General features: G+C 43.6%; 1 protein-coding gene across 1 annotated transcript in view; it reads right to left on the reverse strand.

The window, feature by feature from the left end:
- The window catches only part of DSTN (destrin, actin depolymerizing factor), a 46970-nt gene extending 40079 nt beyond the window's left edge, over positions 1 to 6891 (reverse strand). Inside the window, exon 1 of the mRNA XM_066236106.1 lies at positions 6615 to 6891. Coding sequence (XP_066092203.1) covers positions 6615 to 6617 — 3 coding nt within the window. The 5' untranslated portion in view covers positions 6618 to 6891. The remainder of the gene's footprint in view (positions 1 to 6614) is intronic.
- Between the last annotated feature and the right edge of the window lie 10437 nt (positions 6892 to 17328).

Raw genomic sequence — 17328 nt, forward strand, 5'->3', positions numbered from 1 at the left:
TTCCAGGTTAAAAAAGGCAAAATCTCTGCTTTTTTCACACCTTCAACTACAGATCAAAATGTGAATTATAAGAATTTTAATTGCATCTTTACTTAAATCAATTGCTTTTTAAAGATCTACAATAATAACTGATACTTAAATTTTAATATACCAAAGCAAATCATATAAGCATTACAATGTCAGCTACTGAAAGACTTATCTTCAAAAGTTAAGAATCATTCTAGATTAAAAACTACTCAACTCTGTGGGGTCCTTGTACATAACATTCCACGATGAATGCATGTAACAAGTTTGTCCAAGTATTACTAACATGAACCAATCTGATGTTTATTTTCCTATACTTCTTCCAATGTAAAATTTCAATGAAAGTGAACAGGAGATAGCTTTTAGGAGCACAATTCCAAATAAGAAGTCACTTCTAACATTAAGGCAAGTAGGCATGAACAGAAGAAAAGCTGGGATTAAAATACTTTTTAAGTGTTAAGTGTAAATCTCTGCGTATGGCTTTCATGGACAATCTAGACGGAAATAGTATGCTACAAGGGAAGGAAGCTCAAAATACTTCAGTAACAATCTTCAACTTACTTCTTTATTCTGTTTTGTGGTTTAGGTATGCAAATAGCAAACAGTATAGGCATACCTCAGAGATACTGTGGTTTGGGTTCCACACCACTACAATAAAGTGAGTATCACAATAAAGCCAGCCAATAATCTTTCTGCTGGTCGAAGGTCTTGCCTTCAATTTGTAAAAAACTCAAGAAGCATAATAAAGCAAAGCACAATAAATAAAAAAAAACCTAGGCCTAGTTAGATAAAAAACAACACACACACACATACATATATGTTATATCCAGTTTCTTAAGAGTCTCAAGATTTTTTTCCAATTTCAAATATGGTTGTCATCTCAAAGTATATTAATTATAACTGAAAGAAAATATAATTACTTATTACAAAACCACAAATGTTGAGTCTTCCTGTATACTAAGTTAAACACTATTTTGATTTAAACCAAATCTCCTTGTAAAAAATAATCAGTTTTGTTTTTAATAGACTTATTTTTCAGAGGCCTTTTAGGTTCCCAGTAAAACTGAGCAGAAAGTAGTTTCCTATATCCTGTGTGCGCGCGTGCGTGCGTGCGTGTGTGTGTGTACACATTCCAGCTAGATGAACTGCCTAGTTTGAAAAAAAAGTATAACTATAAGGCAAAGAATGTTAATATCCACGGCCCTTGGCAAAAACTGAACTCTATCCTGCATTCTATCACTACTACAAGGGTCTGACAATGGCATATGTCTACTGAACTTTCCTTACTTAGCAGCTTGAGAGGCTTGCAAAGAACTAGATGCCAGAGGAGAGGAATATAGTCCTCTGCATGCAGTTCTGGCCTTGACAATCATGTTCTTGATTTTCTTCTAACTCTGGATTCACATACTTGGTGGCTCCACAAATTAGCTTAGATGAAGAGATGATAAGTATTTATATAATGTTAAGTTCACTGGACATGCATACATATAAAAGCAGAAACTGCAATAAACATATGAAAAGATATTTGCCTGACCAGGCAGTGGCACAGTGAACAGAGCACCGGCCTGAGACGCTGAGGACCCAGGTTTGAAACCCCGAGGTCATCAGCTTGAGCACGGGCTCATTCAGCTTGAGCATAGGCTCACCAGCTTGAGCGTGGGGGTTCCTGGCTTAAGCGTGGAATCATGGACATGACCCCATGGAAGCCCCTTGAAGCCCAAGATCACTGGCTTGAGCAAGGGGGTCACTGGCTTGGCTTGAGCCCCCAGTCAAAGCTCATATGAGAAAGCAATCAATGAAGAACTATGTTGCAACTAAGTTGATCCTTCTCTCTCCCTTCCTAACTCTCTTTCTTGCAAAAAAAAAAAAAATTATACACACACACACACACACACAACTACTACTAATAGAGAAATGCAAATTAGAGAATGAGAGAACATTTCATACCCTTTGGATTTAAGTCTCATAACAGCATTTCACAGGCAAAGGTTTTAAGTCTCATAATAGCAAGTGAAAAGAAATGGAGAAACCAGACTCCTAAATGTAGATGATGGAATAGATGCAAACCAGAATCACCACTAGTAGAATAAAAAATACATATGCATGATCTCCAAACCAGGACTTCCACTTCTACATATACACCAAGAAGACCCTCATTAGGACTAGAGAAGCAATATACAGTACTATTGTAAAGCCAGGAGCCGCCATCGTGACCATTCACATGCAGGTTCGCATTGGATTCGGACAGTCGGTAAAGAAACCATGGAGCCAAAAACTGGTGGGCCATAGTCTTTAATCTAGCTTGCACCCGGCGGGCAAGTAAAAATACACACTGGGCTCCAAAACCCAGTCACATTCAGTGCTCACAAAGCTACTGATTTATCCGAGTTTCCTAGAATCAAAGGTTTCTAGCTCAACAGCCTTATTCTCCTCAGTTCCCCATTTCCTTCCTTATCCCAGATACAAACTCTGTACAAACTGGCATCTCACTCAGTACTCCGCCATCTTGGCTGCTTTTCCTGGCCTTCTCCACGTGGCCTCCTCCCGCTGCTGGCTCTATTCTCTCTGCTCTCTCATGCTAACCTCAGGAACCAAGAGAGCAAACTCCCGTTCCGCCCCCACTTTATACTGTAGCTTCACAGCCTCTAATCCAATATACAAAGTAGGGAAGTCTCTAATACAAAGTCACTTCTCTGAGGCATGATTGGATTGTACCACCTCACACCAAAAAGGGTGGGACAGGCTTAATCCCAAAACCAAGCCTCAGGCTACAACAATTCTCAACACACATTAATATCACCTGGGCAACGGCCTCTTTAACAAAGTGAGCATAATACATTTTATCTGCCCAACAACTATATAAAAATGGAAACCATCTATTGCAAAACAGTCTAAGCAGATAAAAAATAAAAGGGCAAAATGTTTGGCAAGCATCCATCAACAGGAGAATAGATAAACTTAATACAGTCATAAAATGGAAAGTATTTCCAGTTAAAGAACCAGATCCACAACTTTAAATCATCCCTCTAATACTGAGCAAGTTTGTTTTTTTCTTTTAAAAATTTTTTTGACAGAGACAGAGTTAGAGAGAGGGACAGATGGGGACAGACAGGCAGGCAGGGAGGGAAGTGAGAAGCATCAATTCTTTGTTGCAGCTCCTTAGTTGTTCACTGATTGCTCTCTCATATGTGCTTTGACTAGGGGGCTACAGCAGAGCGAGTGACCCCTTGCTCAAGCCAGCAATCTTGGGCTCAAGCCAGCGACCATGAGGTCATGTCTATGATCCCATGCTCAAGCCTTATAAGCCCGCACTCAAGGCGGTGACCTCGGGCTTTCGAACCTGGGTTCTCCAGGTCCCAGTCTGATGTTCTATCCACTGTGCCACAGCCTGGTCAGGCAAGTTTAATTGTTTTTTAAGATGCAAAAGGATACACAGAGCGTAACATTTAAAACTTTAAAACACAACAAGGCAACACAGTATATATTACTGCAGATGCATACCTATATAGCTAAAAATATGTAAATATCAAGAGAATGAAATACATTAATTTCAGGTGACACTGTTGAATTTTACCTGAGTCCTGAGCTCCTGGAAAGCAATGCCAGTTAAGAAATCCACCCCTATCATTTTGTGTTCCGGGAACAGGTAACAAAAGGATTCTTCCCTTACTCACTGGGAGATAAGACCCATCTCTATGTATTCTTAAGACTCCCTGGTCTATCTCCTCTAGGTCCTGTCGGGTTTTTTTTTTTCTTTTCTTTTCTTTTTTGAGATGTTCCTCATTAACTGATGTCCTCCCAATTACAATAGGCTTAAAAAATCATTTCCATAATTGGCTGGAACATTATGTCTTTGACACTGGAGTGGTTGGACATCTCTGGGGAGGTAAGAGACTGGGATAAGCAAGAAGACACATACTTAGATGTGACAGCAACAGAACCTGATACATGGCAAAGAGTTAACTTTTTTTGTACAAAGGGACCTGTTATTCTGTGTAGTTTTCTGCCTAAAATGTTTCTAAATTAATTTTAAAATTATTTTAAAACTTGATGTGGAATCAGAAAAGGTCAAAGTCAATCCTTTAGTCTGTTTTCTGATATGGTAAACAGACACAGGAACATATGCCCAACCTACTCTACTGGGTGCTGTATAACTTCTTGCCAGTCATCAAGTGGTAGAACATGTCTGTAATTCAGTCTGAGCCAATTAGCTCAGTTTATTAGAGCAGCGTTCTGATTAGGGTAAAGTTAAGGGTTAGATTATCATGTAGACCTTTTACTCTGTTTCAGGGGCAACACTCGTTCCTACTCCCCAGAAAGCAATATAGCTATACTGCAAATACACAGATTATCTGTTACAAGACAGGGAGGCAGGTCTATGTTTTGTCTGAATTCATACTCAACACAGGAACTACTGTGCAGATAACCCAAAGAACTTGGTGGGTAGGCTGATAAACAATCCCTGTGTGAGGAAACTGGCACACCCAGCACACATACACCAAAGTTTTGTTTGTAGTGTGCAGATGTGGTTCTTGTGGAACATAGGCTTTTTTTTCCCCTTTCTTTCTTTTACTGGCACTGTAAAGTGAGACTTTGAAAACATGAAATCTCATCTTAAAGTGCCATGGTGCTCTTCTGAGTTGGTTTCAAACTGTTTTATTCCAAAGTGCTTCTAAAGGACTTGGTGAGTACCAGGAAGTGATTTTGTTAATGTAGAACCAAACTATCAGCAGTTAAAATTTAACTAAAAAATAAAGACTGAACGAGGTATCTAACCAACAGATCTAAACAGTTTCAAATATACATGTAAAATGCTAAAATCTGAGATAAAGCTTTCCATCTTTACAATATTCTCTATTAGCTGGACTGAAGGGAAATGCTGTTCTCATGAGACTAAATACAAGAGTAATCTTAGAAATGATAAGTCTACATTCTGAACTTCCTTTGCAAGCATTCAAACAAGACTAGCTTATAAGTTCTTCTTGACCTCTCTATTTGAAATGTGCTTGGAGTCGCCCATCTTGACTTTTATTTCTCCTCCTCCCCCAAGAACCAGTAAATAAAACAGAATCTTCATTTTGTCTGAATTATAGAAACATGGAAATAAAGCTCTAACTGAAGTTTAAGCATTTAATTGAAGTTAAAATGTTTGGTTCTATTTTCAAAAACAAAATAAAGTTTGCAGTGTAGCAACTCAATAAAAAAAAAATAGAATGTCAAATCAGAAGACCCTACAAAAGCAGGTTCCAAAGCACTTACATCAGAGCTGATGGTGTTAAATTTATTAGAACTCAAAACCCTTACATTAAAAGTTTTTTAGTACTAAGTAGTATATATTTACAATCTTAAAGGGGTTAAAATGTCTTAAAATGCTGATCTTTTCTGCAGTTTACAGAATTAAAACCAAAGAACCAAAAATTGAACAATACCAAATTTGTTATATAGCTTCAGTCACCAAGAATCTATTGATCGATTAATCTCATTTTCTTCCACAAATAAGACAGTCGACACAGTCATGAAAGTTGCAATACCAAAGAAAACGAAAACTGTTATCCAGTGAAAACATTCTGTGTGCAGATAAGCTGGTACCAACAGCTTCCAGGCAGATGCAAACACAGTGTAATATTTCTAGCACAGCCTGGTAAGCCTCTGCCTGCAAATCATTGACCAAACATGGTAATAGCGTGTGCAGAGTAGAGAAAATGACAAAATGTTCTACTCGATCGTCCCCTTAAGAATACTGTTTTACAGCAAACTGGAATTACACCGTAAAGGGGGAAAATATGTCAACAGTCAAGTATCTATCCATCACCTAGCATATACTAAGCATGCTTATCTTTCAGAGGCTCGGATAATTTAACGCGCTTTTAAAAAGTTTTTTCATGTTATTAGCTTTCCAGCATCATGCCCGCACCTTGGAGGCTAAGTTCTGGCACAGCCAAACCGTGCACAGGTTAAAGGGGTTTTCTAAGCAGTCAGGGAGAGCGCGGGCGGGCAGGCGAGGGTTAAACGCGACAGTGCCAAGCTTGACAGGCACGACCAGAGTGCCGCGGGAGACCGATGGCCAGATACGACAAGTGAAGCGGCGCAGGGCCACCCGCGCTCCGCCTGGCAGGGTCGTGCTCGCAAGCGATCACGCCGCCCTCTCGGGCTGTTCCACAGAGGCCTCCTTCCCGTATGGAGATGGAGAGCCCGCACGGGTCCCCGGCCGCCGTGCGCGGGGCCCTGGGGAAACGTGCCCCGACATGGCTCGCTCCGGGTTCTCCGCCCGCACCCAGATCGGGGAACCCCCGTCGCTTTCCCCGAGAGAAGAAGGGCCCGATGCCGCCGGTGGTACAAGGCCCGGGCGGGAGGAACCCATAAGGCCACGCTCCGGGGCGGCGGCGGCCAAGCAGCAGCTGCGACCCACACAGCGACGGGAAAGCCGCCCGGGACGCGGTACCCAGCGGGTCTGTGGGCGGGAGAGACCCTCCTCCGCCGGGAGACAGCAGGCAGGCCCGGGGACCTCCTGGGCGCGGAGGCGGCGCTCGCCCCCTCAGCCCCGCCGCCCAGGCCGCGTCATCTCACGCCTCGCGCTCCCTCCCACTCACCATCTTCGCCACGGGGGTCGCAAGGGCGCCGAGAAGGGAGTCGGCGGCCGCCGCGTCTGCTGAACGTCTTCCTCACAGCAGCGGGACCGTGCGACAGAGCGCGGCGGCGACGCGGGGCGCGAGCATACCAGGGGGCGGGCACGCGGGCGCGCGCGCGGGTCCAAACAGGACTGCGCACGTCACGCGCTGCCCGCCGTTGCTACGCAACCGGATGGCCTTGTAACGCCCCGCCCAGGCGGAACCTCCAGACTCCCCGCGGGCGGGGGTCGTCCTCACTTTCTGGACCCTGGGGTGCCCCCTCACCAGCTCACATCTAATGGGAGGGGGTGGGCCTTCCCTCGGCTACTAGGGCCACGGAGGCAGGGCTTGGCCTGGCACCTGCCGGGGAGGGGCGGGCAAAGGATGGCGAGGTCCTTTTCTCCCAAAAGGTGGGGCCACATGAAGCCCCGCCCACTGCGAAGCTGTTGGCCTTACAAGGAAGTAGCTACCTGGCCAGGTGTGCGCCGCCGCTGGGGGCGGGGCCTGGGAGGGAAAGAGGAGCTAGGGGGTGGGCGGGGCTGCGGGGAAGGAGTCGCCTGGAAGGACCCGCGGGAGTCGGGGTTCGGGCGGTAGCTGAGCGCACGCATCCCGCATATTTTACCTACTTTGGTGCGATTCCCACCATCCTGCTCTGATTGGCCCGGCCCGGCATGTCGGGCCCCCGCCTAAAGGGAAAAATCTGCGCATTTTTCCTCCTTCCCGAGGCGACTGTGGCCGGACCAAGTGCTCTGAGTCACCGCTAATTTCAGGTCTGGAAAAAACAAGGAGTGATTTATTTATCTTTGGGAACAGCCCGGGAAAGGAGGCCTGGCGGTCCGCAGGGTGTGGCTGGGAGATGATGGTGCCTGCCCCAATGCTCCGTTTTTGGGGTTGCATTTTTTTAACGGGCGGTTGCATCAGAAAAAGTTTTCAGAGGGCCAGAAGGAATCCCATCGCTTTTCCTGAGGTCGTTTTTGTGGGGAAATAATGGGAAAAGAAAGAATTTACAACAGGGATGATTGTTTAATTTTATTAGGTTTATTTAAGCTACTGAGAACGTCACGACCTCTACCAAATCTATTTTAATTCTTCAAATATAAGGTTTTGGACAGGATAATGTTTTTTGTTTGTTTTTTTCAAGGCAGCATCTAAAATCTAGATTGTGTGTGGCTTTTGTTCTGATCGTTCAACATAGAAACTCATTTCTTATTACTCTCATGGTTTTTTTTTTTTTTCTTTTTAAGAAAGAAAGCACATTGTGACGATTCTAAACCCATACAATCTGCTACAAGATTTTTAGCAGGCTAAGCGGTGTTCTCAACCTAAAGAGAAATTCAAAGTTAGATTTGTGTGCCCCACACCCCAGAGTTTAAGACTGTGTATCTGCTGTAGGACCCGTGAATTTGCATTTCTAACGATGCCCAGGTGATGCTAATGCCGCTGGTTGGTTACTAACTTTGCGAAAAAGAACCTTCCTGTATTCACCTGCTGCTGGAACCCTTTGTTTCTGTCTTGTTGGGACTCAATGCCTGCCTCCCCCTCTAAGTCCTCAGGACTTCCTTTCCAGGCCAAAATTGAATCGTGCTCATTTAAGGACACAGTCTGCCTGCGCCAGCCTCTCCCGCATTTCATCCTCCACCCTGCCACCAGCGTTATGTCCAGACATGAGAATCTGATTCTGTCACATTGCTGCTTAAATTTTTCTCTGGCTTCCTCCAGAGTTCTCAGTAGGACGGCCTGGCCTTTTTGCCTCTGTCCTCAGCCTGCCTTTACTCTTTTGTTTTCCCAAGTGCCCAGTTTTCTTCCAGAACCCTTCTTATTCTAACTGCCACCATCATGAGCCTGCTCCTTTGTCAGCCTGAAATGTTCCTATAATCATGCAGACCACTTCCCAAAGGACCAACAGTGCTATAATGCCACAGTTCATCACTTCTCAAATCTTGATGAGCATCCAGGTCACCTGAAGAACTTGTTAAAATTCAGATTCAGGGGTTAAAGCTGGGATTTCAGTTGCCCCCGGGTAATTCAAATGCTTTGTGTAACAAGACCTTACAGTTTTTCCTACTGTTAGTATAGCTCTGTAATTATTTATATGGATGACCACACCATCAGATTAGACTGAGTTCCTTTAAGATAAGGGATGTTTTAGGATGCATCTTAAATATGGACAAGCATAGCCCCTGATAATATACTAATTCCTTTAGTCCTTTGTATCATTGCTGTCATTTATTATACTTATATATAAGTATACATAACCATGAATACACACACCACACAGACATACACATAAGCATATATAATCAAATACATTGTTTTCTCTTCTTAGACGTTTGGTTAAGATCAAGTGTACTATCTGCTTTTATCAGTTTAATATACATACACTGTTCCCATTATTTGAATAAACTGAGATCAATTAAGAATAATAAAAGTGACCCTGGTGGGTCAGCTCAGTGGTAGAGCGTCGGCCCAGCATGTGGACCTCCCTGGTTCGATTCCTAGTTAGGGCACACAGGAAAAGCCACCATCTGCTTCTCCACCCTTCCCCCTCTCATACATGCTGGGGGCCCAAGCCAAGCCAGTGACCCCTTGCTCAAGCCAATGACCTCTGGGCTCAAGCCAGTGACCCCAGGATCATGTTGATGATCCTGTGTTCAAGCCAGCAACCTTGGGGTTTCAAACCTGGGACCTTAGCATCCCGGGTCGATGCTCTATCACCTCTGCCAAAAGCCAGCGGAACTTTTCTTCAGTATTTAATGTGGGAATCTGGTAGAATTTCTAGAAGTAAAACCCACAGAAGTGTGAGGACCTCTTCTATGAATGAGTGTCCCTAGAACTTTTAGCTCTCAGACCTGTCCACATTGAACCTAAAGCAATTTGTCAGTACTGCTCAAGTTTTTCTCCCCTGCCGCTGGTTCCCATAGTGGTTTCTACCTAGGAGTCTCTGTTCTGGTAACTGCAGTGCCCTGTATTTGCCTGTCTCCAGTTTTGCGGGCAGCAGTTTGCCCATGTCCTCACTTCTCTTACAAACCCAAGAAGAGTTGCCTGTTCTGCTTTTTTTTTTTTTTTTTGCTTTTTTTTTTTTTACTTGTTGTTAGGGCTGAGTGGCAAACTCCCAAGTTCCTTACAGTTAGAACTGGAAACTGGAAGTTCTCTCTTTCATTTTTAAAAAGAAGTACCAGACTAGGTTTTCACTTTTATCTCATTGACCAGAATTTAGTTATATGGCTGCAAGGGAGGCTGAGTTATATAGTCCGTTTTCTGAGCAGAAGTGTGCTCAGCTAAGAAATTGGGGTTCCTTTTCTAAAGAAGAAGAGGGACATAGACATTTGGAGATATCTTGTGGTGATTACCATAGGTAAACAGTATTATTAGCTTCATTCTACAGTTGAGGTAAGGTGGAGAGCTGTTCCTAGGAGCCTAGCAGAATAAGTGGTCTGCTCCAACACCCATGACCTTTACTGTCAGACCACATGACACATCACTCGTGGGTATTACTGAACAGGAAAAATGAGGTACCTCCTGTTCTTCCTTCATACTATAGGGGATTTTATATAAAACAAAACAAATGGAAGCTGTAGAAAATATATTCTGGACATGTAGGCAGCCCCTAGAGCCCAGGCATCTATTTTGGGAAAGGACTTAATACATTTAAATGTAGTCGTGGGAACAGTGCAGAACCACATGCAACACAATCTCTCTATTGGTCCTTATGGTAGGGTAAAAGTCATATTATTTTATAACATTAAAAGTTGAACAATTACAACATGTTTTGCAGGTTGTGTGTACATTTTGAGTAAACCTAAGAGAAAATGGAGTAGAAAGTGGCACAACAGACTTGACCAATGGTTATTAACCCCTCTTGGACCAAATGTTTCTTCTGAGATTCTGATGAAGATTATAGTCCCTCTCTCTAGAAAAGTAGTCATTTGCTATTACTTACAAAGCTCAACCTACGATTTCAGGGACTTCATGGGCTACCCTGATGCCCATCCAATAAACTAGGTATTCAAGAAAGGTTTTGGGAAATGTTCTAAAAAGAAAACTCAAGGTAGGCATAAATGAAGAATACCATTGTTTTTTACCCACAATCCACACACCAGGATCAAAGTGATTATCTGTTTAACATGAAGCCTTTTAGGCCCTCAGAGTGGAAAGCATTTAAAAAATACATGCTGGTTAGAGCATGATCCTGGAGCACAGGGGTTTCCGGTTCACTCCCTGGTCAGGGCACATGCAGGAACAGATTGCTGTTCCTATCTCTCTCCCTTCCTCTGTCTCTAAAATCAAAATAGACATTAAAAAGGTAAATACCAAATACAAATGGTCTCTACAATGTATGTGGGACCACAGTTTGTCTTGATTCCTTTATTCCCAAGTGTATCTTGGGACTGTGTCCATACTGTCTTCCAATTTTTGAGAAGCAGGGTACAGTCTCTCTACAGTTTGGAGCAGGTTGTTGTGATTCTGGAGAAAGAAAAAAGAGCCACACAATATTCAAAAAGGGAGCCTAACCTGTGGTGGTGCAGTGGATAGAGCTTCGACCTGGAATGCTGAGGTTGCCGATTCAAAACTCTGGGCTGGCCCGGTCAAGGCACATATGGGAGTTGATGCTTCCTCCTCCTCCCCCCTTTCTCTATCTCTCTTCTCTCTAAAAATCAATAAATTAAATATATATCATATATATATATATATTCAAAAAGGGACAAATAAAGGAATCGTAAGTATTTGATACAATGACAGACTAAATGACTTCAAACTCTTTAGAATGTAAATGAGCCCAAGGATTGAGTGTGATCACAGTTATAAAATCATGAAGAATAGGAATGGAGTGAATAGAAATTGTACAGAAATTCTAACACTAAATTAAGAAGGTTTCTCTTAAAGCTCAAAAGATGGCGTTTTAGGAAAAACGGGGACTGTTTTACATGATGGTAAAGGACAGGGTGAAGATGACAAATGGAAGAGAAGAAAGGCATATTGTCAACAGTAATAGGCTGATAGTGGCAAGTTGTCTGGTTGGGACCTATTTTTCCCTTCCCCCATCCCATTATGCTCTGCAAACCTCTGCATCTCCCCTGAATACTGTAGGGCAGAAAAACCTCAGAACCAGCAAAATATCCACCCAGGGGCTGCCAAGAAATGTTAAGGCAGTGCTGGAGCCCTGCTGGGGTGTGGGGAGATGATACGAACATATGCAAGTGAGCTACCCATATGCAAGGGTGGAGTTTGCCCTCTCCCCACAGATTGCAACATAAGAGGTTTCTCAGCTTGATGCATCCCCATGTATCTTCCCCCTGAACTCCCCAGGAGTGGTACCAGCTCTCATCCCCTCCTGCAGGTATTCTGTACAGGTAGAAAGATAATGAAACATAGGAGGGATTCAAGCATTTTGAAAGAAAGATAGCCAGCTGAATAAACTCAAGTAGAAGAAACAGAATAAGAAATTAAGTGAGTACAGTAAATATTCTCAGAGAAATAAGGAAGGGTATTTGGAAACCGGAAGCAACAACAAGCAGTTATAGGAACATTGGAGACATTAGGAGTATAAAATATTCTTAAGAGATTCTGTGGATGGGCTGGAAAACAAGAGTGGCTATATCTAAAAAATGAAGATGTGAGTCACAAGTTGAGGTCAAGGACTTAACCCTCAGAAGGTATCTAGAAAAGATAGAGATGCAAAGAATAAAAAAAGTTAAGAGGCATAAAGGATAGAGAGAAAAGGGCCAGTATCTGTATAAGAAATTTCAGGATAGTGAAATTAGTAAAATATAGGAAGAAAATATTTGGGCCCTGGCCGGTTGGCTCAGCGGTAGAGCGTCGGCCTAGCGTGCGGAGGACCCGGGTTCGATTCCCGGCCAGGGCACACAGGAGAAGCGCCCATTTGCTTCTCCACCCCTCCACCGCGCTTTCCTCTCTGTCTCTCTCTTCCCCTCCCGCAGCCAAGGCTCCACTGGAGCAAAGATGGCCCGGGCGCTGGGGATGGCTCTGTGGCCTCTGCCTCAGGCGCTAGAGTGGCTCTGGTCGCAACATGGCGACGCCCAGGATGGGCAGAGCATCGCCCCCTGGTGGGCAGAGCGTTGCCCCATGGTGGGCGTGCCGGGTGGATCCCGGTCGGGCGCATGCGGGAGTCTGTCTGACTGTCTCTCCCTGTTTCCAGCTTCAGAAAAATGCAAAAAAAAAAAAAAAAAGAAAGAAAATATTTGAAGAAATAACTGCAACTTTAGTTATGGTTTTTTGTTTGTTTTTGTTTTTTTGTTTTTTTGTTTTTGAGGAAGGCAGGGAGAGAGAGACAGGAACATCAAGCTGCTCCTGTATGTTGCCTGACCAGGGAATCAAACCGGTGACCTCCATGCTCCGGATGACACTCCAACTGAGCTCTCCTGCCAGGGCTTAATTTTTTACTTTTAGAGAGACAGAGAGAGGAAGGGAGGGGGAAGGGAAGCATTCATTTATTGTTCCACTCAGTCAAGCACTCATCAGCTGCTTCCTGTGTGTGCCCTGACCGGGGATCAAACCTGCAACCTTGTCATTTTGGAATGACGTTCTTAACCGACTGAGATAAACAGCCAGGGCTGTGTTTCATTTTTAAATTAATTACTGAATTAATTATTTCAGGCTGTGGAGTGTCTGCAATGTGCCAAATCTGTTCAGAGCATGAATGAGAAAGAAAAGGTTCCTGAAGTTCAAATTACAGTCAGCTATAGGCAGAAAATAAATAAGTAAACACAAAAGTCCTGGGTAGTGGTAGGTGCTTTATTGACAATAAAAGTAGCTGATGTGACAGAGGGTAACTGGGGTTGGGGGAAGAATTTAAGTTGGTGCTCATAGAAGTCTCTGAAGAGGTAAAACTTAAGGTGAGACTTAAATGCCAAGAAAGAGTGAATGATGTGAAGGTAGGAGTGGGGAGCATCCCCTGCAGGGGGAAGGAGCTAGGCGTGCTCAAGAACGAAGGGAGCCTGGCTGGGTAGCTCAGTTGGTTAGAGCATCTTCCCAAGAAACGAAGATTGCGGTTTGATCCCTGGTCAGGGCACATTCAAGAATCAACCAATGAATGCATGAATATATGTAACAACAAATTGATGTTTCTTTCTCTCTCTCCCCCTTCCTTCCTTTCTAAAAATCAATCAATAAATAAAGTTTTTACAAAAAAAACAAAACAAAACAAAGGAAGATAGTGTGGCTGGAGCCTGAAGGGCCAGGGTGGGTGGACCCAACTAAGGCTGGAAAGGTAACTAGTAATCAAATCAGATAGAACCTATAGACCATGGTAGAGAGATCAGGGTGGATTAAAGAAAAAACTGAATTATAGCTTCATATAGTGGTGTATTTACAATTATATTGCATCTATATTATCAATTACATTGGATTGAACATAGGAAATAGACAATGTCCAACTATCTTTGACCTACAGAAGCAGGAATTTCATGTGTTTCAATCTAATACATGCTGACCAAGCAGGAGTCTGTGCAACCTGGCCCCTTTACAGGATGTGTGCACTACCCCATCATCTTTATCACCACCTGAATGTCTCATGAAAAAGAAGAGGTGTTAAAAAAATAAGTTTGTGTTTGGAGGCAAAAGAAGGATCTTGTTTGCACTGACAATGGGATGCCACTCTGGAGTATTTTCAGTTAGATTTGACAGATGTTTACTGGGATCCTACTGTGTGCCAGCTGGGGCTGTGTTAGCTACCAGGACTGCAGAGATAAATAAGTCATGCGCCTGCCACAGGGAGATCACTAGTGAAAAAGATCAACATCAAGATAAACTCAGCACAGGTTCCCTTGAGAATTCTCAGGATCCTAACTAGTGGGGCAGATCATACCCAAGAGATGTTAACAGATCTTAATGAGTGAGGCATCCCAAGAGGAAGGAAGTATGTGTTTGTTCCTGACATGATTTCTCATTTAGTTCCTGAAAAGATGCCTAGAGGGCTCACTCGGTGACTGATGTTTGGAAGGAAAGAATAACAAATGTTCCCACTAAAAAATGTGACTCCATGGAATCACGATACCTAAGTAGCTATAGATGTGTATTTTGTGTCCTTTGAGAAGGGGGGCTGCTCTGACTTGCTTCGTAGCTCTCCCTTCATCTAGGTGTGGAATAAGGGATGTTAAATGATGTTTCAGGCAAAGAAACCCAGCTCTGCCTGACAAGAGACCTTGGAGCAAATTAAAGGACATGCCAGAAGCAGCCCAAGGACAATGGTTGTGATGTGAATCCTGCAAGGTACACCTCTCTGGCTGAGCCTTCCAATCCTTACCTGCAAACTGAAGGTGTTGATGAGTTTAACTATTTTTTTTTTTTTTTTGTATTTTTCTGAAGCTGGAAACGGGGAGGCAGTCAGACAGACTCCCGCATGCGCCCGACCGGGATCCACCCAGCACGCCCACCAGGGGGTGACGCTCTGCCCACCAGGGGGCGATGCTCTGCCCCTCCGGGCATCGCTCTGTTGCAACCAGAGCCACTCTAGCGCCTGGGCAAAGGCCAAGGAGCCATCCCCAGCGCTCGGGGCATCTTTGCTCCATTGGAGCCTTGGCTGCGCGGGAGGGGAAGAGAGAGACAGAGAGGAAGGAGAGGGGGAGGGGTGAAGAAGCAGATGGGCACTTCTCCTGTGTGCCCTGGCCGGGAATCGAACCCGGGACTTCTGCACGCCAGGCTGACGCTCTACCACTGAGCCAACTGGCCAGGGCTAACTATTTTTTTTTCTAAGACTTTATTCATTTTAGAGAGGGGAGTGAGAGAGAGAAGGGGGGGGGGGTTGAGCAAGAAGCATCAATTCCCATATGTGCATTAAACAGGCAAGCCCAGAGTTTTGAAACTGGTACCTCAGTGTTCCAGGTCGATACTTTATCCACTGTGCCACCACAGGTCAGGTGAGTTTAATGATTTTAGCTCTAAAATGTGATGCCTGTACTAAACTGAAGATTTATTGAGTATCTAGCAAAATATTAGCAATTTGTGGAGTATCCATTCCAATAATATCAAGGCAGACCCTTGAATTTTGATTTATAAGTTTAAGGCATGAATTTTGATTTATTAACTCTAGGCTTTGAGCTCTTGACACAGGACCTGTCTTTACAGCAAAGTCACTGACTTGGTGTAATTGTCTAGGTAGCGGGCTAACAGGGTTCTCTCAGCTATCCACAACTGGGGAAAGGGAGCTGATGCGCACAAAGGGAGAAAATAATATTAATGTTACACATCCTTACATGTCAATGAGAGGCAAATATGTCACATCTTGCAAACATTTCTTAAAACTTTTGATCAATAAATTCAGGTTTAGTCATTGAGAGGTGGTCCCCCTTGCAAGATTTTTCATGCTGGAAGTGGAATTTTTATTCTGGGTCCTGTGAAGAATCTTCCCGCCCACCCCTTGAGCCAGTGAGTCACTTCCTCAAACCTCTGCTGCTTCCTTTCTTTGCAAGCCTGCCCTGCCCGTGGGGACAGGGGGTGTCTGGGCTGTTGGGGAGGAAAGGAGCTTTAGGCAGCAGGTCGCGCACCTTCAGTCGCTTTGTAATAGAGAAGATCCTCCATGCAGGAGAAGGTAGGATGTGGTCCGATCAAGTCTGTGTGGCATTCCAGATTCAGCCTTTCTCCTTCATTTTAAGCAACTCTAAGAAACACCCATAGAAGGTCCAGCGAGTTCCAGCTTTATTTTATGACTCATGGAAATTTCTAAAATGATAAATATTGGCTCAGCAGTAGCCTGACAAAAGAAACACTTAACTAAACCAGACTTTATGGTTACAAGAAATAAGGAACATGTATTTAAAACAACAACAACAACAACTGTGACTCCATTTTTGAGCTTTCAGAGAAAAGAGCAGAAAGCACTGCTGGGCCCCTGTGGGGGCCCCTCCTGGCCTGCCAAGACTTCATCTGTCTCTCCCGGAGCCAGAGGCTCTGACATGGATGCAGACTCTGCCTGGCCAGGAAGCCATTTCAGACGCCTTCGGTTTTATACTTTATTTAGTCCAGACTCTTTTTGGCCAATCTAATGAAAATACTTTCCCAACCATAAAAATGAATGAGGGTAAAGATGAAAATATTTTCCCCTCAGAAGTAAAAAGGAAAATAAATGTTTTTCTTCCTGAATAAAAACCCCTCCACATCTCTGTGTAGAAGAAACGAGACATCTGGAGAGATGTTGGAAATCCAGAACTACCTTGTTTCAGAGAAAAAAGGAAATCTGAAGCCTACGTAATGGCTGGGTTCCTGAGGAGAGGTTTTATTTCTTATGAAACAAAGTCAGCATTACCTTCACTTGCAATCAGCTGATTTTATTTTCTAAAGAAAATATAATATGCTAATATTTATACCCAGGGAAAAGGCTAGTGTAACAACTTACCAAAAACTAGTAATGAGTAGCTTGATTCTGCCTTTCAGCTTGGTTTAAGCTGTATAACTGTTGTGGGTTTATTAGCAGAGTAGCATTACTTACTAGTAGTGTTCTTTATTGTAGAAATGGCTACCCCAACACACACACGGCAAACTTTTCAGTGTAGAGCATGATGCATACATGATGGGGATTGGTGAAGTGGGAAAAGAATCAGGCCACAGCGCTATGCTTCAATTACTGGGGTGCGTAAAGTAGGTTTATAGATGTGAGTATGCAAAACACAGAGTTCATTCTTGTATTATTATCTATTTGTTAATTATTTTATTATTAACCTAATTTTCCCACCCCCGGACA

The sequence above is a fragment of the Saccopteryx bilineata genome, chromosome 6 (assembly GCF_036850765.1).
Source record: "Saccopteryx bilineata isolate mSacBil1 chromosome 6, mSacBil1_pri_phased_curated, whole genome shotgun sequence".
NCBI lineage: Eukaryota > Metazoa > Chordata > Mammalia > Chiroptera > Emballonuridae > Saccopteryx > Saccopteryx bilineata.